The sequence below is a fragment of the Myotis davidii genome, unplaced genomic scaffold, assembly GCF_000327345.1.
Source record: "Myotis davidii unplaced genomic scaffold, ASM32734v1 scaffold143, whole genome shotgun sequence".
Taxonomy (NCBI): Eukaryota; Metazoa; Chordata; class Mammalia; order Chiroptera; family Vespertilionidae; genus Myotis; species Myotis davidii.
In genome coordinates this window covers 8,863,420-8,885,732 of record NW_006294876.1, presented here as the reverse complement: position 1 = coordinate 8,885,732, position 22,313 = coordinate 8,863,420, and the positions used below count along the sequence as shown (strand labels likewise).

The following is a 22,313-nucleotide window of genomic DNA, read 5'->3' as shown; positions in this document are numbered from 1 at the left end:
AGCCCTCCTTTCTTCTCTCGCCTTTCTCGCCTTACCCTCCCCCCTCCTGCTCACGTTGCTGGGGTGTTGGTTTTTGTTGTCTGCAGCTTTCGGGGTTCCGTGCCCCAGCCCGAGCTCATGGGTGTACACGATCATGCTCCTCTTTTGTAGAGCGACCCGCCGGCCATGGAGGCCGAAGAGACGATGGAATGCCTGCAGGAGTTCCCTGAACATCACAAGATGATCCTGGACCGATTGAATGAGCAGCGGGAGCAGGACCGGTTCACTGACATCACCCTGATTGTCGACGGTGGGTAGCGGGGTGGGCGCCCGAGCGAATTAGGGGCATCGTCCCTTCTCACCCCTCTTCCCCCCGACCCGCCTCGTTACCCACGTCCGATGGGGCGGGCTGCCCCCCGGGGTCTGCGGGACCCAGGGTGCCCGCTCCCACGGGCCGGGCTGCAGAGGCGACTTGGCCGGCAGGCACGCCGTCCACATGCCCGTGGCCTTTGAACTTGCTGAAGTTTTCCCATTGCACACACTTCGTGCGGGATTGCGCTGTGGGCACAGGGAGGGTGTCTCTGAGTGTTCGGTCAGGTCAGTCGTCTTCTCCGGATAAGCTGATTTGGGGAGTAGCTCCCAGGAGCCAGGTGGGAGAAGGTGGATTTTTATTTTTATTTTTTCCCAGTTTCTCAGATGGTCTTGGAGGGAGACGGAGAATCCTTTGCAGCACTCAGTACCCTCTGTGGGAACCCCCTTTGTCCGTCATTTGTAATGGAGGCCAGCCCAGTTTAGGTGTCTCCAATTGAGTGAAAATAGGCTTCGGCCATACGTTGGACCTGTTAAAGTTTTTCCCATAGCAAACACCTGCAGCCTCCCGCTTGTCCTGTGGCTCTTTCTCCTCCCTCCCCAAGTGGTCGGTAGTCTTTTGGGTGGTGTTTATGTTTGGTAATTTCAACGGAATAGGATGTGCCTTTCACTCTTTAAGTCTTAGGAGGTTCCTACCTCCGGAAGTAAACTGGCCTTTATAAAGCTGACCTCATGGGGTCTCCCGGGTAAAGATGTGGCTTTGTGTCTAATTGAGATTAAAATTGGTCAAGATAGCTGCAAGGGTATTCTGACACTAGTTCAGCACTGTGTATAGTTTTATAGTTATATTATGAAGAAAGACTGACTTTGTAGTTTTCTAACCTGTGTGCTAGTTATGTTTGATTTTTGTGGATATGTCTGATTTTGTGTTTTTGTTTTTGTTTTTACCTAGGTCACCATTTTAAGGCCCACAAGGCTGTTTTGGCTGCTTGCAGTAAGTTCTTCTACAAATTCTTTCAGGAATTTACTCAGGAACCTTTGGTGGAAATAGAAGGTAAATACTTTGTTTTAAATAATACTGCTTAGCAGACATTATAATTGATGTTGTTTTAAACAGTTGATTGAGTGAGATACCTTAGGACACAGTTATCAGTGGTTCCTGTTAGGTGATTGGATAGATTGTTCTTTTGACACCTGAGAATTCTTACTTTCAGTAAAGTGCTTAGTACAGTGATCTGCCAGGAAAAACTCCTGTGTTAGATGGTAGGTGTTGGTCTCTTAAAAGAGTCTTTTCCACTGCTAAAACCCATGGCCATTCACTGTCTTTTGAAAACATGTATTACAAGCAAATTCCCATCTTTGTTCAGTGGGCTTATGTTTCCGCCTGGGGACGCTGAAGGATTCTGTAGAAGCCTTTACGAGTAGATGGCCCGCTCAGTGTGAAGTGGGCTGCCAGAATGTGGAAAGGGTTAGAAAAGATGACCGTAGTAGCATTCAGAAGTTCCAGTGGCAATAGAAGGTCAGGGATGGAAAGGGTTATCCACTAGATACTGTCTTACAATAATAAGCGATTTGAAATAAAATAAGTGATTGCTTTGTACTTGCTTGACTTTACTGTAATAATGGCCCTCTACTGTTAGGTGTTGTGCTATGTAGTCTATGTGCATTTTCCTGAGGTTCAGAGCAGCAGTTTTTTGAAGTAAGATTTATACATCAGAGAACAGGCTCCAAAGGTTACTTGCCCAAGGTTGCCCAGCTAGCAAGAGAGTCACAATTCAGAACAAGGAAATAAATGAGCTTGCCCACATAAATACTGAATTTTAGCATCTTTCAAGGCTCTTGAGTTTTGGTTTTGTACCTCTTTAATGGCATATATACTCTTTGTTATGAATGAGTTGCCTAGGAACACTATTCCCTTGGGCCTAGGGGAGTAAAACAATGTAAAGAGTTTAAGAATATCCTTTTATTTTGGTACCTTGTAGTTTACCTAGCATTCTAGCTGCTCTGTTCATGGGTAGATTATTTTCTGATTATCTGTGATGGACAGAGAGTACAGGCATAATGGAAATCCACAAAGTTTACTAAAGTGGGAATCTAGTGGTCTAGATGGTATTGGTTTCTATTACAAGCTAAGGTTTCATGCATTCATTCACCTGAGGTACTGTGTGACCCCAAGTTACTTTATCTCAATTGCATATTAGCCTCCTCATATGAAAAGTGGGTTAATAGACTTGATTAATTGAAATAATATGCCGAGTGCCTGGCATAGGGTTTAGTAGATTGTCAAAGCTTAATAAATTGGGGCTATTTGTCAGTTGATTACCCATTATGCTAGACCTATTAAATGAAGACTTAATGAATAAGATAACCTTTTTAAAATTTGCAATTTTAATCACAGATAAGCAACAGGTAAAGAATGGAGATAAAGAAACAGGAAATGTTGCAGAGGTTTTTATTGTGAAATGGTGTCCCTAAGGAGGGAGAATGGGTGGTTTAGTCTACCTTAGAGAGATGGTAAAGAATGTAAAATAAATCGCCAGGCCAGATTATGGATTGCTGGTGCAACAAGGAGTACCGAACTACCTGGAGAAGTAGGGTCTTCTCTTCAGAAGACCAATCACTTTGGATGTCTCTCTATTTCTGAGTACCTCTGACCGGCTGTGTCCATTATGGTACAGCACACACAGCCTTCGGTGTTTAACTATAGACCGATAAGAAAGGAAATGTTTTTGTTTGCCAGATTCAGTTTTAAAGAATCAGTTTGGCCCTGGCTGGTTTGGCTCAGTGTATAGAGCGTCAGCCTGTGGACTGAAGGGTCCCAGGTTTGATTCTGGTCAAGGGCACATGCCTGGGTTATGGGTTCAATTCCCTGGAAGCAGCCGATCAATGATTCTCTCTCATTATTGATGTTTCTCTCTCTTCCCCTCTCCCTTCCTCTCTGAAATCAATAATATATATATATATGTGTGTGTGTGTATCCTATATAATAAAAGGGTAATATGCAAATTGACTGAATGGTGGAACAACCAGTCGCTATAATGTTCACTGACCAGCAGGGGGCAGGCGCTCAACAAGGAGCTGCCCCCTGGTGGTCAGTGCGCTCCCACAGGGGGAGCGCTGCTCAGGCTGATTTCTGGTGAGCGCAGTGGCAGTGGTGGGAGCCTCTCCTGCCTCCGCGGCAGCACTAAGGAAGTCCAACTGCAGCTTAGGCCCACTCCCTGCTAAGCCTTCAGTTGGACATCCCCCAAGGGCTCCTGGACTGCTAAAGGGCACAGGCTGGGCTGAGTACCCCCCCCATTTTCTTCTCTCCTCGATTTACTCTCCCTCACACACAAACATATAATCTAACTCCTTATTATTTACGGGCAACATAGCAAGCCCTCCAATCATCTTAACACTCTGTAGTTTTCAAAGTGCAGCCAGGTAGGGAGGGGGGAGGGTGGGAAGAGATTAACCAAAAGTCTTATATAAGTACTAGAGGCCAGTTTCATGGATTCGTGCACCAGTGGGGTCCCTCAACCTGGCCTGTGCCCTCTTGCAATCCGGGACCCCTCGAGGGATGTTAGAGAGCCGGTTTTGGCCTCATCTCCACAGGCCAGGCTGAGAGGTGCACAAATCCATGCACTGGGACTCTAGTCTATATTAATAAATGGGTAATATGCTAATTAGAGCAGATGTCTTCCAGACAAAGCCGCAGCAGCTGCCACTGCGAGGGCCAGCCCGTGGATGGCGGCTGCTGCCGCCAGGGTTGGCCCTAGGCTCAGGCAAGCCGTGGATGGCAGCCTCCACTGCCAGGGCCAGCTTGAAACTCAGGCAGCCGCAGTGGCCGGCAGTGGCAGCAGCAGAGGCATGATGGGGGTGTTGCCTTCCCCTGATCGGCAGTTGACTCCCACAGAGGGAGTCCAGACTGCGGCTTAGGCCCAGTCCATGGGCCTAAGTAGGACATCCCCTGAGGTCTCCTGGACTGTGAGAGAGGGGGCAGGCTGGGTTGAGAGGAACACCCCCCCCCCCCCACACTTTTTTTTTTTGTGCACCAGGCCTCTAGTATCCTATATAAAAGAGAAACGTGAATTGACCGTCCTTCCGCTACACTCACCAGCCAATCAGGAGTGAGTATGCAAATTAAGATGACAGGTTAATTTGCCTATACAGTCGCTGGGCAGAGAGCAGAGCGGTAGAGCCAGCAGAGAGTGGAGCGGCTTGGGGAACTTGGCTCCCCAAGCTGCCAGACAGAGAGCAGAGAAGGAGAGCTGGCGGCTTGGAGGACTTGGCAGAGTGGGAGGCCATGGGATGGAGACAGAGCAGGAAGGGAAAACCAAGAGCGTGGGGAGCACCAGGAATGCTAGGAATCATAGTTCTGGTGGCAGATGGATCTCCTAGACATTAGAGCAAAGTGAGCCTGGAGCAAGTTACTGTTGTGGTGGGGGATGGAGGGAAAGCAAAGGTGAGAGACAGAGTGTCTAGGAAAAATGAAAGAGAAGATATCCTAAAAATTCCAGGAAATCACCAATGAAGCAAAGAAAAAAAACATGCCTCTATTATTCTGTGAGGAACAAACCAAACTGGGTTGGGGGTCTCAGACAATTCGCTCATATATTGCAAAGACAGACAAAAACTCCCGGATTGGAGAGGGTGCAGGTCAGGCTGAGGGACCCATCCCCGTGCATGAATCTTTGTGCACCGGGCCCCCAGTATATATATATATGTAAAAGCCCAAGCGGCTATTCTACTGGTTGCTATGATGTGCACTGACCACCAGGGGGCAGATGCTCGATGCAGGAGGTGCCTCCTAGTGGTCAGTGTGCTTCCACAGTGGCAGTGCCGCTCAGCTGACCTATGGGCACTAGGTGCTGGGCTCACGACTGACAAGTGCCGCTGTGGCAGTACAAGCCTCTCTGACGGACACTCCCCCTGCATGCCCCTCCCCCATCTGGATTGGAACTGACTGGGCGTGAGCCCGCCACCACTTCTTGGTTATGGACATGCTGGTATCGCTTCAGGATGGGCGAATGGAGACCACAGCAGAGCAGTAGTGAGCCTACTGAGTGGCTGCCGGTGCATCGGGGTCAGGATGAGTGGGAGTGGTGCACTACTACATCCCTCGGGGGATGTTGGATTGCCGGTTTTGGCCAGATCTCCACAGGCCACACTGAGGGACCCCATCAGTGCACAAATCCGTGCACCAGGCCTCTAATATATATATAAAAGAATCAGTTTGGCTCAATGTCTGATTATGTAAAAATTTAGGAGGTTTTTTTTACTGATTTCAGAGGGAGAGGGAGAGAAAGGTAGAAACATGAATGATGAATGAGAATCATAGATTGGCTACCTCCTGCATGCCCCCTACTGAGGATCAAGCCCAAAACCTGGGTGTGTTCGCAAAACCTGGACATGTGCCCTAACCAGGAATAAAACAGTTCATAGGTTAGTGCTCAACCATTGAGCCACACCATCCTGGTTCAATGTCTTCTTAAGCCATTAACTTTGGGATTGGGGTCTTATCTGCCTAGCTCACCTGGCTATAGAAAACGCCCTGGCTGTGTAGTTAGAAAACCTGAGTTGTAGTCCTGGTTTTACTATTTGTCAGTTGTGCCAACTTGGATATCTTGGCTTTTTCTTTTTTATCTGAAAATATGTCTGTTTTATTTATTTAAATTTTTCGACACGGATATTTTGAATATTAGTCATCACACCGTGGGTGCTGTTAAAATACCCGGGTGAATGCTTTTGTTGTTTTGGTTTCTTTTATGAGGCGAGCAACCTGGTCAGGGTCAGACTGCCTTATGTGGGCTGTAGATCCAATTCCAATTTTGTTTTCAGAACCTTTGTTGTGCTATTCATGTCCGGGAGTGCCAACCTGGGTGGTAGTTCACGCCATCGTGCAGTTGGCAGAGCTTTTGCTATGTCTCCGCAGATCAGTTCCTTGTGCACAGCTCGGTGGTAAGCTGGAAACTGCACACACAGAGCTCTGATTTCCTCACAAGTTAGCTCCCAGGATGTGTTTTTCCTGGTCCTCCAGCTAGAAAACGGGGGCTTTATCCTCCCTGTGCTATCTACACTTCCCACCATGGGATCTGCCTCTTAGGCAAAGTGGTGAGAGAAAAGGGAGAGGAAAAAATAGCAGGAATTCTCTTCATGCTCTTCACATATGATCTGTTCCCTAGTTTTCTGTCAGAGAGCAGAACTTTCTCTTAGCCTGGGCGCTTGCTTGGTGGCCACCAGCCACAGGTGTGCAGCATCAGCACTGGGGCTGGTCTCTCAGGAGGGCTGAGATGGAACAGTAAAAACCAAGTATTTTTTCCACATGCAAGCAAGCTCCCCATTTTCTTTCCTGGTTCTCTAGCCAGGAAGAGTTTCTCTGGAAGCTTGCTCTGTCTGTACCTGCTGCACAGTTATGGGATTTGGACTGTCCTTGAGTCTAAGCTGGGATATGTGAGAGGAAAAATAAAAACCAGGAGACTCAGTTTTGATTTCTCTCTCCAATCCTTTTGCTTCCATTGATTTTTCAGAGTCCTTTTACATTTGCTTTTTGTGTTCTGACGGGATTTTTAGTTGTAATCAATGGAGAAGATACGGTAGAGTGTGTGCTCTCTCCATCTTAGCTGGAACTGGAGCGTACTGCTCCCTCACCCCACCCCACCCACCCCATCTGTAAAATACAAATAATGACCTGTAGTGGTGGTTCTCGTCCAGGGCAGCACATTAGAAACATCAGGGGAGCTTTTGCAAGTACTAATGTCCAGGCTTTATCTCCAGGTCAATTAAGCCCATCTTTGAGGGTTGGGATCCAAACATCTGTATTTAAAGTTGTCTAGGTCCTCATTATTCAAGGTGTGGTTGGAGGACCAATGATGCATGTGCATCATCTGGGAGCTTGTTGGAAGTGTAGACTCCTGGGCTACACCCCAGACCTGCTGATTCAGTCTAGGATCTTAGATGATGCCTATGTACAGCAAAGGTAGGGCAGCACTGCCACAGAACCATTTCAGTGTGTAGCCAGTGTTGGGAATCCCCATCTTAGAGTACTTTGTAGAAGCAGATGGCATGCATGTGAAGTAGGTTTCACTTCCAATTTGCTCTGTGAGTATACTGTACATTGTCATTAGCTACCCTATGCAGGCTGAGCTACCACTCTTCCTGCTTGCTAGATCCCTGGTGAAGTAAGTGACCTTTGATTAGATCCAGAGGTTCACCTTTGGCTTCAAATAAAAATTCTTGTCCTCAAAGCCAGTTGCCTTGGGGTTTGTCACTTGGATTCACACCTGCATCAAATCTTCAACGAACATTAATTTCCTTGTTCAGGACACAGCCTTCTAACCTGAGCCTCCAAATTTCTAACCCATTCTTTCTCTCTTCCTCCTGAAACCACATCCCTAAGCACCTAGTTTTCTCTAATAGCAACTCTACCATCACATCAAATTTTAATCCTACTATCAAGGACAGAACATCCAAGTACACGTTCTTGTATCCTTTTTGAGTGAGAATTTTCACTAACTGGGGGAATTCCCTAAGACTAGAGAAATTGCAGAATGCTTACTTTCCGTGGGGTCTAGGACAACACATTGTAACCAAGTAATATTTCAGCAGCATAGCATATTACTATTTATTCTAATTGGGGTAAAAACTATAAATAGCCTCATATCAGTTCCAATCAAATTTTGCTGCCAAATTTATGGGGAAACTGGTTCTAAGAGATTGGGGGACTTTGGGATTATAAGAGACTGGGACCGCAGTGAATGAGACCATGGTAGTCACACTGTTCTAGGCAGGAGTGCTTCCTGCCATCATCCTATGGACCTGGAGTGGGCCATTGGTTTGATCCTTGTTTTATTATCACTTAACTATGTGACTTGGGTAAGTTACCTAACTTATCTGTGTCTCATTTCCTCATCTGTAAAATGGGGATTATAATAGTAAGTACTTAATAGGGTTGTTATAATGAATAAGTAAGTTAGTACTTGTAAAGTACTTGGAGTTGTGCCTGATATATATATGTGTGTGTGTGTGTGTGTGTGTGTGTGTGTTCTATTAACCGTCAAAATTTCATTCCATTCCTGGAAAAATTTACACATTGTTTTTTAAAAGGATGTTTGTTGCACTTTGAAACATTTGGTCAAAACTCCCTAGAAAACAAACAAAAAAGCACAACCCAGCAAAAATCTAGTTGTCTATCTTCAGGCTATCTATACTAATAAAAGGGTAATATGCTAATTAGACTGAACATCTTCTGGACAAAGCCTCAGTGGCAGGGGCTGAGGCAGAGGTGGTTAGGGGCGATCAGGCCAGCAGGGGAGGGCAGTTAGGGGGAGATCAGACTGGCAGGGAAGGGCAGTTAGGGGCAGGCAGTTGGGCCGGCAGGCAGAGGTGGTTAGGGGCATCAGGCCAGCAGGCAGAGGTAGTTAGGGGCAATCAGGCAGGCAGGCGAGCAATTAGGAGCCAGCGGATTAGAGAGGATGCAGGCTGGGCTGAGGGACCCCCCTCCCCATGCATGAATTTCGTGCATGGGGCCTCTAGTTCTCATATAATAAAGAATAATGTGGTCAAAAGACAACCAGGAAAAAAAAAAAGATTTCGTGGCCCCCCCCCCTCCCCGGTCCCCCCCAAATAATATAAAAATTAGCCTTAGTGAATCCAGTTACTTCAGTTTCCTTATTTGGTAGCATGTAACATGGTCATATTACATTATATTTTGTGGTGTTTCTCATTATTCAGATTACTCTTCTGTAAGAACCCACAGGAAATCTTTAGGAAAGGCCTTAAGGTAGTTGGATAGTTAGTGCTAGAACTTGGCTACAATAGTATTGTACTGTTACTGAAAATTCTGCCAGGAAATAATCTTCAAAAGTGACAAATACCAGTCAAGTTCCAAACACTGGGCTTTTTTTTTTTTTTTTTTACTAAATGTTACAGGTTTGGATCAACATGAATACATTCTAATGCACGTCTTTTTTACAGGTGTTAGTAAAATGGCCTTTAGTCACTTAATCGAGTTCACATATACCGCAAAGTTAATGATCCAAGGAGAAGAAGAAGCCAATGATGTGTGGAAAGCAGCAGAGTTTCTACAAATGCTGGAAGCTATCAAAGCTCTTGAAGTCAGGTAATGACTTGCCTCTTTAATGAGGCGCAGTTAGTAATATTCAGTCATGTTCACCGTGGTAGGCAAGAAATTATTGTGTGTGTCATGCCATATAAACTGATGTTTTCAAATTAAGAATATTTAGGGATTTATAAAATTCTGTTTACAATTTGTTCTTTACCTCTTACTTGCTTTCCTGTCCTTATGTAAAAACTGCTAAGGTTAACAAAGTAGCATCTTTTGCATCAGTAAGGAGTAGGTAGCTTTTAAGGAGTTCTCTGTAAACCGTTCTGTTGAATTCAAGTTGTTAATTTGTATCAAGCCTTATTCTAATAAAGGAATAGCTTACACAAATTAATATAGTACTCTTTGAAAGTGAGGAAATTGGTGACAATAAAATAGGCCAAGTATGGGTGATAATTATGAAGTTAGAAATATGGTGGCCAAAGTGTATGCCATTGAAGTCTGTATACTTGCTGGTTGGACCAAATCTAGCTTTGAGTTCTGAAACACCTAGTGTAAAGAAAAAGGAAAAACTACTCAGTTAACAATATTCATGGTTATAATATGAGAATAAGTTAACTGCTTAGGAGCGATTCCTGGTATTAAAACATAATTTCTCATAGGAAGTATTAAGAAAACATTAACTGATAGAATGAATGAAGATTTCACGGATGGAGGTGTTGTAATATAGTGATTCAGAGCAAGCACTCTGAGCAGTATCCCAGCTCTGCCACCGTGTGTGTGGCTTTAAGGAAGATAGCCTCCTGTCAGCAGCGCAGTTTCCTTATCTGTCAGATGTGGATGATAATGGTACTTTCTGCGTAGGCTTATTTGTGAGAGTTAAATGAATTGAATGCATGTAAAGTGCTTAGCATGGTGTCTAAGGTGTAAATACTCTAAGGTGTAAATACTCTCCTTGCTCTGTTCCTTATGACGATCCTCAGTGTAGGTCATTGGCATAACATTAAAGGGCAGTTCGGGCAAAATGATTTAGTGTAGTTCACTGGTGTGGTTTAGTCATAAGTTATAATTTAGAATAACTCTAAAAAATTGTCATTTATAAATATCATTTCTTGCCCTAGCCGGTTTGGCTCAGTGGATAGAGCGTCGGCCTGCGGACTGAAGGGTCCCAGGTTCGATTCTGGCCAAGGGCACATGCCCAGGTTGCAAGCTCGATTCCCAGCAGGGGGCGTGCAGGAGGCAGCTGATTCTCATCATTGATGTCTCTCTCTCTCTCTCCCTCTCCCTTCCTCTCTGAAATCAATAAAAATATATTTTAAAAATATATATCATTCCTTCTAATGAGCTTTGAATTAGTGTGATGACAGTTCAAGATTAAACTTATTGAAGAGACATATGTAATACCCTTTGTAATACTTTAAGCAATAAAACTAAAAAGAAATAAAAAAATAAAAATAAAATAAAATACTGTTTCTCTGCAAAAAAAAAAAGATTAAACTTTTCTGCTAAGAGGGTAGTGTGTAAATATTCTCTAATGCCTACTGTCTGGCACATATATATGCAGTAAATATTTGTGAATGGTTGGATGGATGAGTGCATACTGATTAAAACAGATCAGTACTCTCCTGCAGAGTACTAGGTAGCAAAATAGAAGTGAATTAAGGACATATACCTGATTAGGTCACATCTTCTCAAAGTGGAGATAGACTAGGGGTATATACAGGGTGTCCCAAAAAACTGTCTATATATTTTGAATAATTATTAATTCCAATGTGTTAAATCTGAAAAGAAAGAAACATCAATTGAGCTATCAGCTCAATGTGTGAATACATTTTGGGATACCCTGTATGTGGATGGGGCAATACCAAATTTGTGGTTAAATACTAAATGAGAATCTTCATTAAAAAACGTTGTGTCTGTGCAGTGCCTTTGCCGTACATGGTAGTGAGTAATAGCTCACTGCAGGGAAAGTCCTTGGCAGCAGAACAGTGGAATGCATTCTAGGTTGGATTTGGGAGGCATTTAGTTAAGTTCTTGTATGAGTCCTGGGAGATGAAGGTAAGAACAACTGGGTACAGCCATTTCCTAGTTCTAGTTAGAACCTTTTAGAGCATTTATTATTATAGACTGGGATCCTTATAGTAGTTATAATCATCAGTGCTTTTCAGTGTAAAACAGTAATGAGTGGAATTGTTTCTTGAACCAGTGAGGCGTGCAGTATATTCTATTTTTTTTAATAGGAAGATAACTGTTACATATTTGGCTGTTTATAATAATAACATTTAAGAATAAAAATTAATTTTAGCTCAACTGTGTGGCTCAGTGGTTGGGCATCAACCCATGAACCAGAAGGTCACAGTAGATTCCTGGTCAGGGCACATGCCCAGGTGGCTGGCTCGATCCCCAACTGGGGGCATGCAGGAGGCAGCTGATCAGTGATTCTCCCTCATCTTTGATATTTCCATCTCTCCCTCTCCCTTTCTCTCTGCAATCAATAAAAACATTTTTTAAAGATAAGCAAAAATTAATTTGGTTATAATTAAATCAGCTGGTTAAGGCATCTCTTTATTGAGGTTATTGTATAAATAACTTTTTCAGATACAGTAGGTGTATAAGGTGTCTTTTCACAGTTGCAGTATGCAAGTTTTTTTTAATTGAAAAAATACTAGGACCTTATTTTGCTTTGCTGGAAATTGCATCATTGTTTATTTAAATGAGAAGTTTCCTGTTCTTTGGTAGGAGACAGCATTTGCCTTACAGATTTTTCCTCCCCAGTCAATTGAGGTATAATTTACACATAATCCACACATTTTGAATATAGAGTTTGAACTTTGTTGGTTGTATACAATGGTGTAACCACCACCACAGTTAAGACATAGCGTTTCTGTTACCCTAAGTTTTCTCACAACTCTGCAGTGGACCTTGGCCCCCAGCCCCAGGCAACCACTGTAGTTTTATCTTGTTTAGAATGTCATATAAATGGCCTCTTACATTGTGTAGTCCAGGGGTCCTCAAACTACGGCCCACAGGCCACATGCAAATACAAATATTGTATTTGTTCTCTTTTTGTTTTTTTACTTCAAAATAAGATATGTGCAATGTGCATAGGAATTTGTTCATTGTTTTTTTTTAAACTATAGTCCGGCCCTCCAACAGTCTGAGGGACAGTGAACTGGCTCCCAGTTTAAAAAGTTTGAGGACCCCTGGTGTAGTCTTTCATGTTTGACCATTTCCACTTAGCGTTGTGTTTTAGAGAGAATCCATGCTGTGGGTATTACCATTCCATTTTATTGCTCAGGACTGTTCCAATTGTATGGATCTGCCACCTGTTGATGGACATTTAGGTTATTTCTAGTTTTTTGTTTTTTTATATATATCTTTATTGATTTCAGAGAAGAAGGGAGAAGGAGAAAGAGATAGAAACACCAGTGATGAGAGACAATCATTGATTGGCTGCCTCCTGCACACCCCTACTGGGGATCAAGCCCTCGACCCAGGCATGTGTTCTTGGCCGGAATCGAACCTGGGACCCTTCAGTCCACAGGCTGACGCTCTATCCACTGAGCCAAGTCGGCTAGGACTGTTTGTAGTGTTTAGCTTTTACAACTAAAGTGGCTGTGAACACTTGTGTACATTCTTTGGACTTAGGCTTTCATTTCTCTCAGTAAAGACCCAGGAATGAAATAGCTGAGTTGTATGACAGATGTGTTTAATTTTTTTAAAACACCAAAGTGCTTGCCATTTTACATCCCAGCCTGCAGGGTTGAGAGTTCAGTTGCTCCACAGCCCTGCTAACACTTGATATGGTGAAGTGTTAGCTGCCCTCCTAGGTATACAGTGGCTTCAGTTTGCATTTCCCTAATGACTAGTGATGTTGAGCATTTTTTACATGCTTACTTTGCCGTCTGTTTATCTTTTGGTGAGGTGTCTGTTCACATCTTTTGCCCATTTTAAAAATTGGGTTATTGGTAAGAGCGGTGAAGGGTCTGAGATTCGATCCTATTTGCAGGCTGAGTTTTACAGATGCTGGTAGAAGACGTGAGTCATGGAGAAGGGACTTTATTTCTCATAGTATAAGCTTCATGTCTATATCAATTTTTCTTACCCTCTGTACCCAAGTTCCACAGGGTGACACAGTGGCCTAGGTGGGTGCTAGACTCTGGGTGCTTTGTGTCACAGTTGAGGACTCTGGAGCTTTAGGAAACCCAAATCTTTTATAGCGAGCTGCAGGCAAACTTGCCTGACCTTTGCCCGGAGGGTCCACTGGCCAGAGTGAACCTGCCCCACCTCTGGAGGAAGGCGAGCTCTGTCTTCTGAGGCTGTTTGCTGTACGAACAACCTTGAAAAGATAGTCCAGAACAAGAGGCTGTCAGTGTCCTTGTTTACAGGACACGAGAAACATAAAAGTTCCATGGAGAGATGTCTCCCAGCAGTGCCCTCATTTCTATATACTTTAGCTTCTGGTGAATTTTCCTATTAGCATACCTCTCCTGACCACTCTGATTAATCTGACCAATAGGGGCTAATCCATTCATCTCTTCTCGCACTGGGCTTAATGAAGACAGCTATCAACAGGACTCTAAACAGCAGGATTTGGCCACCCTGCAGTGCTGAGCTTAACCATGCACCATTCCCTAAGGTCCTGGACTCAGCCAACTGCACAGTCCCTAGAAAGCCAGGTTGGCTTTCTCCTTAATGGGCTGTGAGCAGACCTGCCTGCCCTTCGTCCCAGAGGGGACATCACCATATGGGACAGTAAGCTAAGCTTTCCTCTGCCCCTGAGGGAGCGCTGTCTCTGTCTTCCCACGCAACTGACTTTATCGCATACATCCTTGAAAAGATAGTCCAGAACCATAGCCTTCAGTTCCTAAGACGTGCAGAAACACAGACTCATGGAGCATCTTCTCTGACTGTGTGCATTGAGTTGTGAGATATTTTTTTACATTCTCTGCACAGGACCTTTGACAAATATGTTTGCAGGTGTTCCTTGCCTTTCTCTTAACTGTGTAGTTCAAAGAGCACAAGTTTCTAATTTTCATGAAATCCATTTTACCAATTTTTGCTGTTAAGGTTTTTCCTTTTTGTGTGCTATTTAAGAGACTGTTCACAAATCCATTGTTATAGAGATTTTCTCCTGCTTGTAGAAGTTTTGGGTTTCATATTTAAGTCTATGATCCATTTTGAATTTTTTTGTGTATGATACAAGAACATGAGTCAGGCTTATTTTATTTTATTATTTTTTTAGACTACGTTTTATTGATTTTTTTACAGAGAGGAAGGGAGAGGGATAGAGAGTTAGAAACATCGATGAGAGAGAAACATCGATCAGCTGCCTCCTGCATACCTCCAACTGGGGATGTGCCTGCAACCAAGGTATATGCCCTTGACCGGAATCGAACCTGGGACCTTTCAGTCTGCAGACCGACGCTCTATCCACTGAGCCAAACCGGTTAGGGCAAGTCAGGCTTATTTTTAAGTCAGTTGGTAGGTGAATGTGGGTCTGTTCTGTTCCATTCATTTTCTGTGTCCTTTCACCAGTATCACTGGTCTTAACTTATTGCAGCTTTACAATAAGTCTTAGAATCAGGTAGGATACACTCTCCAATCTTCTTTCTGCCTCTTCATATACATTTTATTACCAGCTTTTCAGTTTTTTCAAAAAAAGCCTACTAGAATTTTGATCTTACGGATTTTTAAATTCATACATTATGTATTTCAGGAACAAAGAGAACTCTGCTCCACCAGAGGACAATAGCACAGGAAAAAGTGAGGCCAAGAAAAGGAAGATTGCAGAAACTTCTAATGTCATCACTGAGTCGTTGCCATCTGTGGAATCAGAACCAGTTGAAATTGAGGTGGAGATTGCTGAAGGCACGATCGAAGTGGAAGACGAAGGCATGGAGACATTGGAGGACGTGGCTTCTGCCAAGCAGTCCATCAAGTACATTCAGAACACAGGGTCCTCCGACGACTCGGCGCTGGCACTGTTGGCAGACATTACCAGCAAGTACCGTCAAGGTGATAGGAAAGGGCAGCTTAACGAAGAAGGCTGTGCATCTGACCCCACAAGCAAACAGGTAGAAGGTATTGAAATTGTGGAACTTCAGCTGTCACATGTGAAGGACTTGTTCCATTGTGAGAAATGTAACCGTTCATTTAAATTGTTTTACCATTTTAAGGAACACATGAAATCACACTCCACTGAGAGTTTCAAGTGTGAAATATGCAATAAAAGGTATCTTCGGGAGAGCGCGTGGAAACAGCACCTCAGTTGTTACCACCTTGAGGAAGGTGGGGTCAGTAAGAAGCAAAGAACTGGGAAAAAAATTCACATATGTCAGTACTGTGAGAAACAGTTTGACCACTTTGGACATTTTAAAGAGCATCTTCGAAAACATACAGGTAATTAATTAGCACATACCTATGTTAAAAGTGTATTTTCTTCAAATCACTTCAATTCTAAATGTCTAAGTCCTTTTTTATTGGTACCACAGAAACTATCTCTCATATTTTATGCAGACTGTCTTTATAATAATAGTTAAAATATTGATGCTTTAAAAGCAAAATCAGTATCAACTTTGGAAGTGATCATCACTCTTGCACCTTGCCAATTTTTATATTTTTAAAAAAAATATGTAAAGTACAGTTTGTAATTATTTCCTACGGGTCATAAATTATGAAATTTTAATTATAGTGAAACTTCACTGTTACTATTTTTGCATTTCCTGTCTTATGTTAACACATTACATAGATGAATGCACTTATAAACAACCCTGGGTATGTTGGTGCCTTCATGTTCATCGGGTCATCTGTTTTGGCCTGGTAGATAGGTAGACAGTACAGGTCCATCTCCCTCCCACCTCTCCATGGGCAAACGTGTCAGGACTGATGGTCAAGCAGGGACATGATAAGGATAAGGTCTTTATCTTTATCCCGTGAGCCAGGCGTGAGGGAGAGTCCCAGGGAGTCCGCCTCCAACCCCTTTGCCTATTTTTTCCCTGTCGGATTCCCTATGCTTGTTCCCACTCCCCAAGTGTTCTTTGTTATATCTCCTGTACCAGACACAGGAACTACCACCAATGACTTGCAACTTGGGGAGTCCCTACACCCACTGTAGCAAAGGTGTGGGGGACAGCAGTGCTGCAGTGTACTAAGTGCCAGACGTCTGGACACTTGTTTCCAAGTCCTTCTCCTACGTGCTGTTAGACTGTTAACACAGTGAATAGAGGGTTGCCATCTCACACTATTCAGAATCTTTCTCTCCGGTGCTGGAGTTGGGACAACTTTGGATGAAATTTTTTTTATAGATCCTTCACTTGTCAGAGTTGCTCGCTACTTGAAACTGAGACACCTGGTAGGTTCAACTAATTTTTTTATCCCTCACTATTTAGATTCTTGGTGTTAACACTCAGGAACTGAATAAATACAAACAGCACGGGAATCTCTTACTTCAGGCTCAGTATAGATTTAACAGGCGTTTCTTTCTCTTTTTAATTACAATTAACATTCAATATTTTATATTAGTTTCAGGTATGCAGCATAGTGGTTAGACATTTACATAATTTACAGAGTGACTCCCTCCCTAGTAAATAATAGAACCCACCCATAACATACATAGTTAGTACAATATTATTGACTACTAGAGGCCTAATGCACGAAGTTCATGCAAGAGTAGGCCTTCGCAGCCCCGGCTGCCTCATGGCCCTGCCCCCCACCCACTGGTCATTCCGGAAGGTCACTCTGGAAGGTTGTTCTGCTGTCCAATATAATTAGCATATTAGCCCTTTATTATATAGGATGTACCTTATGCTGTGTTTTACATCTCTGTGACTGTTTTGTAACTGCTAATGTGTACTTCTCAACCCTTTCACCTTTCTCAGTCAGTCCCCCGTCCCCAATTATTAGCTTGTTTTCTAATTATTTCTGTTAGTTTATTTTTTGTTTTTTAGATTCCCCGTATGAGTGAAATCATATGGTATTTGTCTTTCTCTGTCTGACTTATTTCATTTAGCATAATACCTTCTAGGTCCATCCATGTTGTTGCAAATGGTAAGATTTCATACTTTTTTATGGCCGAGTAATGCTCCATTGTATATGTGTACCACAGCTTTTTTATCCAATTGTCCATTGATACGCACTTAGGTTGCTTCCGTAGCTTGACTTGTAAATAATATTGGCTCCGTGTGTACTTGAAAAGAATGTATATTCTGCTTTGGGGTGAAATGCTTGAAAATACCAATTAAATCCATCTGGTCTAATGTGTCATTTAATGCTGCCGTTTCTTTGTTGATTTTTAGTCTGGAAGATCTGTCAATTGATGTCAGTGGGGTGTTGAAGTTCCCTAACTGACTGTGTTACTGTCGATCTCTCCCTTCATGTGCATCAAGATTTGCTTTAGATGTGTACGTGCTCCAGTGTGGGTGCATACATGTTTACAGTGGCTGTACCATCTTGTTGTTTTGGGCCTTTCATCATGATGTAATCTCCTTTGTCTCTTTCTATAGCCTTTGTTTTAAAGTCTGTTTTGTCTGATATAAGTATTGCAACCCCACCCTTTTGTTTGTTTTCATTTTCTTGAAATATCTTTTTCTACTTTTTTTACTTTCAGTCTGTATGTGTTTTCGATCTGAAGTGGGTCTCTTGTGGACAGCATATACATGGGTCTTGTTTTCTTATCCATTCATCTTCCCTATGTCTTTTGATTGGAGCATTTAATCTATTAACATTTAAAGGGGTTATCAATAGATATGTAGTTATTGCCATTTTATTATTCATATTTATGTTCTTAAAGAGGCCTCATTAACATTTTTGTAATACTGGTTTGGTGATGATGAACTCCTTTAACTTTTTCTTGTCTGGAATAAAAGGCTGTATTTAAGATACGCTAATTTGGGTAACTAATAGGTATTTATGAAATCTTTTTGGGAAATGCTTTCTTATTTTCAAATATTATATGTATATACCTGTTGCATATTTGGAAACCCCTATAGCTATCGGTTTTTAAATAACATTCATCTATTTTAATGGTCTATTGATGAACATTTTTGTGGTAACTGCAGTTGTTTAGGAAAAGGATTAACATACCAGAAGCACATTAAATTAGCACGTAAACGTTACTTGGTAACTAGCATGTTTTGGATAAGGGCTTTCCAGTGCTGCAACAGGTAATCACTAATGTAATTTCCCGATAGTGTGAAAGTAAAAGCAATTGTCTCTTTTGCTGAAAACATTACCTGTGACTTACCTGTTTGAAAGTAAGACAGCTCAGGCCATTTGGGAAGTTTTAAAATGTGCTTTCCAAGTCCTGCACTTTGTGTTTTTGGTAGAACAGTAGGATGTAGAGCTAAAAGACCTTGTTGGATGTCTTTGTCTTTTTTTTTTTTTCACAATGATGTGCAGTAATTTATTGAACTTAAGTAGCTGTTACAGAGTATAGAACCAGATGCCCATTGGAGGAACAGTTAAAAGTTTGTGCATAAAGGAAACTGAACTTTGTTGCTTTTTTAACCTCAGTTGTTGCACTAATAATTAGTGCAAGTTGTAGATGTGATCAGTGAGCTAGTGAATTCAAGAGGAGTGCAAGTAAACAGGTTTAAATTATGCTGATGTTCATAAAGAATGGACTGTTTTTTTCTCTTAAGTGTAAAAATAAGGAAAACTATCCTTGTCCTGTTTTCTATCCTCAAAATATACATATTGCACCCCCCTCCCAGTTTCATATTTTGCATGTTTTTATTAGTTTAGTGATTTGGTTTCTCATATATTCTTAAAGTATGCACTGTACTCTAGGACTTTGGCTACTCATCCTCTGACTTATTTCGTTTCTATTTGGAAAATAGTAATGAAAATGCCAACCTGCTAGGCCATGGGAATAACAGTGCAGCAGACTGAGTGCTGGTAGGGGTCAGCCCAGAGTCTGGGAATGCCTGCCTGGCTCTGTCTCTGACGGAAGAGACAAGGTGGCTTCGTAGAGGCGCGCCCTCTGGTGACTCCCAGGGAACAGGAGTTAGCCAGGAGAGGAGCGTTCCAGGCTAACGAAACGAAGCCACACAGGCACAGAGCAAAGTGAGGATACAGCTCGCTCAGAGCACTGCTAGTAGGTTATTATGGCTCGAAGATTGGGTCCAAGTGACGGGAGGCCAGGAGATGCAGCTGCACGGTTAGGACGGCTGACCCCAGGGCATGCACATGGGCGCCATGGTAGTGTACTGCTGAGTGGGAAAGAGGAAGTGACGGGAGTGAGGTGAGATCATGTAGTATTTTCAGAAGTGCTGTAAATGAGTTCCTTTATCTTGGAAGGCCCGGTCAATTTAAAGATGCGTAAGCCAGGAAGAGGTCTGTTCAGGCTTATGTTTTAGAGCGAGGCCTGCCTGGATAGGTTGGATGAGTGAAACCTAGGTCCAATTCGGAAGCTTTTGGGGTAATTGGAACAAGAATGAGGGGCTGAGTAAAGGCAGTAATGGTGGAAAAGGGCTGCGAGTATAGCGGGAAGTAGGCAGAATCCACAGGACTTGGTGCTGGGCTAGATGTGGGAGTAAAGGAGGGTGGCTCCGACCTGCTTGGCTGTGTGATTGGAGGTCATACTCAGGAAAGTGCAGAGTGTAAGCACTCGGACATCAGCTCGGCACACCTGTGGGACACCAGTGTGCGAACCCAAAGAAGATCCCTAACCGCGTTCCAGCGATTGTCTCCTAGTTTCCCAGAGGTGGTGCCCAGGCACAGGAAGGACAGAGTCTCAACTAGGCTCCTGCTCCGGGCCTGGCCTTGGCCACTGTGAGGCACCTGGCGGGTCACTCTCTCTGGGCCTCTCCTTGTCTCTGTAAATAAGGGTACTGATGCCTACTTACAGGCTGTGGCAAATCAGAGAAAATGGCCAGGGCACTGTGAAGACGGTATACCACCCAGCCAAAATACAATTAATCTGTTGCTATGTTTAGATTTTACTGGGCTTATCAGACTTGATTTTTTAAATACCAAAGCTCAGATGACCTGCTCTGGAAAGTGAACCTCTTTCCTACTTCAGTAGGTCTCTCCAGAAGTCACAACTGCCATCATTTTCTTACTTATCCTTCCAGATACATGTTTTGCATTTTCAAGTCACCATAGAGAGACGCACACAGAGCTTTTAAGCTTTTAAGGGAACACTTTGTCGCATGTAGTATGGTGCTATGCTCTTCAGTTTATCCTAAACGAGTTTAAATACATGAAGCGTTTGTCAATCAATTTCATTGTTTTCACTGTGGCTGCAGGCATTTCGGTGTGTGCGTGTGTGGGTGGTTTCCGCTACCACTCCTGGTGATGCATACTGGATTGTTTCTAGTATGTTGTTACAAACCATGCAGCACTAACTATACTGGTACACGTACCTTTGTGTACATGTTTAAGTAATTTAATGTTTTAATTTTATTTACTGATTTGAGAGAGAGAAACATTGATTTGTTATTCCACTTACTTATGCATTCCTTAGTTGACTTGCATGTGCCCTGACCGGGAATCAAATCCACAACGCTCGCGTAGCAGGATGATGCTCTAACCATCTGAGCTTCTCAAGTAATGTACTTTTTCAGAGCTGAGTTCTGGATCCCACAACTTCACTCCCTCTTAGACTGTTCCATCTGTCACCCCCCGCCCCCCGCCTCCTTTTCCAAATAGGTAATGACTCTCTTCCCGCTCGTTGGCTTATCCCCTCTAGCCACTTCTCTTCTCTCCCAAACCCTCTCGAAAGTTTCTGCACTGACTTTTCACTGACCTGCCTCACTCGGTGCCTCTTCCCGCTGCATCTGCCTTCCCATCCCACCACACACTCACGCCATTCTTGCTGGACACTGCTGTCCCCTCGTTTTCCTCCCTACGTCTCTGTTCACTGTGGCGCTGATGACTGCCCTCATCTTCTGAGCTTCCTTAAATTCCCTCAGTCTTCTTTTCTCCTGCTTCTGCTTGCTCCGTTTGCATTTCCTTTGCGGCCTCATCAACCTGCAGTCTTAACTTGGTATTTCATTGGGTTCTGTCCTGGATTCTGTTACCACGTGACAGGCTGAGAGCTTCATCCACATGAGAGTTTTTATCACCACTTAATGTCACTGTTAATCTGTGTACCGCTCCACCTCTATTTGGCTCCAGATTTGACTACAGCTCTGCACCTCAAACTCAACAGACACAAAACTGAACTTACAGTTTCTCCCAGCACAGCCCACTCCAGACCTATGTGCACTTCTGTGCTCTTTATCCTGGTTGGTGGTCTAAGCCAGATACCTCCCTCTTTATTGCTCACCCACCATGCTCTGTCTAGAATAAACTTTCTTTTTCCTTCTCTCCATTCCAGGCAGAATTGATCCCTCTCCTCTCTGCTTCTGCGTACATTTCCCACGCCCCCCTTGACTGTAACAGGCCTTCTATGGTGCAGCGTGTGTTCGTTTCCAGGCCTTCACCTTCATGAAGCTTTTAAAAACAAGGACTATTTCTCTGTCCTCATCACACAACCAGCGCATGGTCTGGCACACACAGTAAATGCTCATAAAATGCCTGTGGAATGGAGAGTAACGCATTTCCCCAAAGTAGAAATTGATCTTAATTTTAAGGGAAGATAATTTTTAAGAAATACGAGATTATGGAACAGAACTTAGATCCACGTTTTCTATTTCGATTTTTCGATTTTTCTTAATTTGTCAGTATAACTTTTTCTATTCTAACAGGTGAAAAACCTTTTGAATGTCCAAATTGTCATGAACGATTTGCTAGAAATAGCACCCTCAAATGTCACCTGACTGCGTGCCAAACTGGAGTGGGGGCAAAAAAGGGAAGAAAGAAGCTTTACGAGTGTCAGGTACGTGCAGGTGTGTCCTGTCCTCAGCAGAGTCTGTGTTTGAAGTCAGTGACCATGGGGGTCCCGGTCTGGAGCCGAAGCCGAGAGCTGACAGTGTGGAAAGAAGTGAGAGTCAAGAACCTCATTGTCGTAATTCTATGAGGGTGTTACAGTAGTGTT

At 43.2% G+C, this 22,313-nt stretch overlaps 1 protein-coding gene across 2 annotated transcripts in view; it reads left to right on the top strand.

The window, feature by feature from the left end:
• Positions 1–6: 6 nt before the first annotated feature.
• Positions 7–22,313, top strand: part of ZNF131 (zinc finger protein 131) — a 24,616-nt gene continuing 2,309 nt past the window's right edge. Inside the window, exons 1-6 of one of the 2 annotated variants that reach the window (XM_006769474.2) lie at positions 7–289; positions 1,241–1,342; positions 9,244–9,388; positions 15,051–15,408; positions 15,511–15,733; positions 22,024–22,154. In XM_006769474.2, coding sequence (XP_006769537.1) covers positions 166–289; positions 1,241–1,342; positions 9,244–9,388; positions 15,051–15,408; positions 15,511–15,733; positions 22,024–22,154 — 1,083 coding nt within the window. In that variant the 5' untranslated portion in view covers positions 7–165. Of the gene's footprint in view, positions 290–1,240; positions 1,343–9,243; positions 9,389–15,050; positions 15,734–22,023; positions 22,155–22,313 lie in introns of both variants that reach the window. The other variant, XM_006769473.2, reaches the window with a different exon arrangement.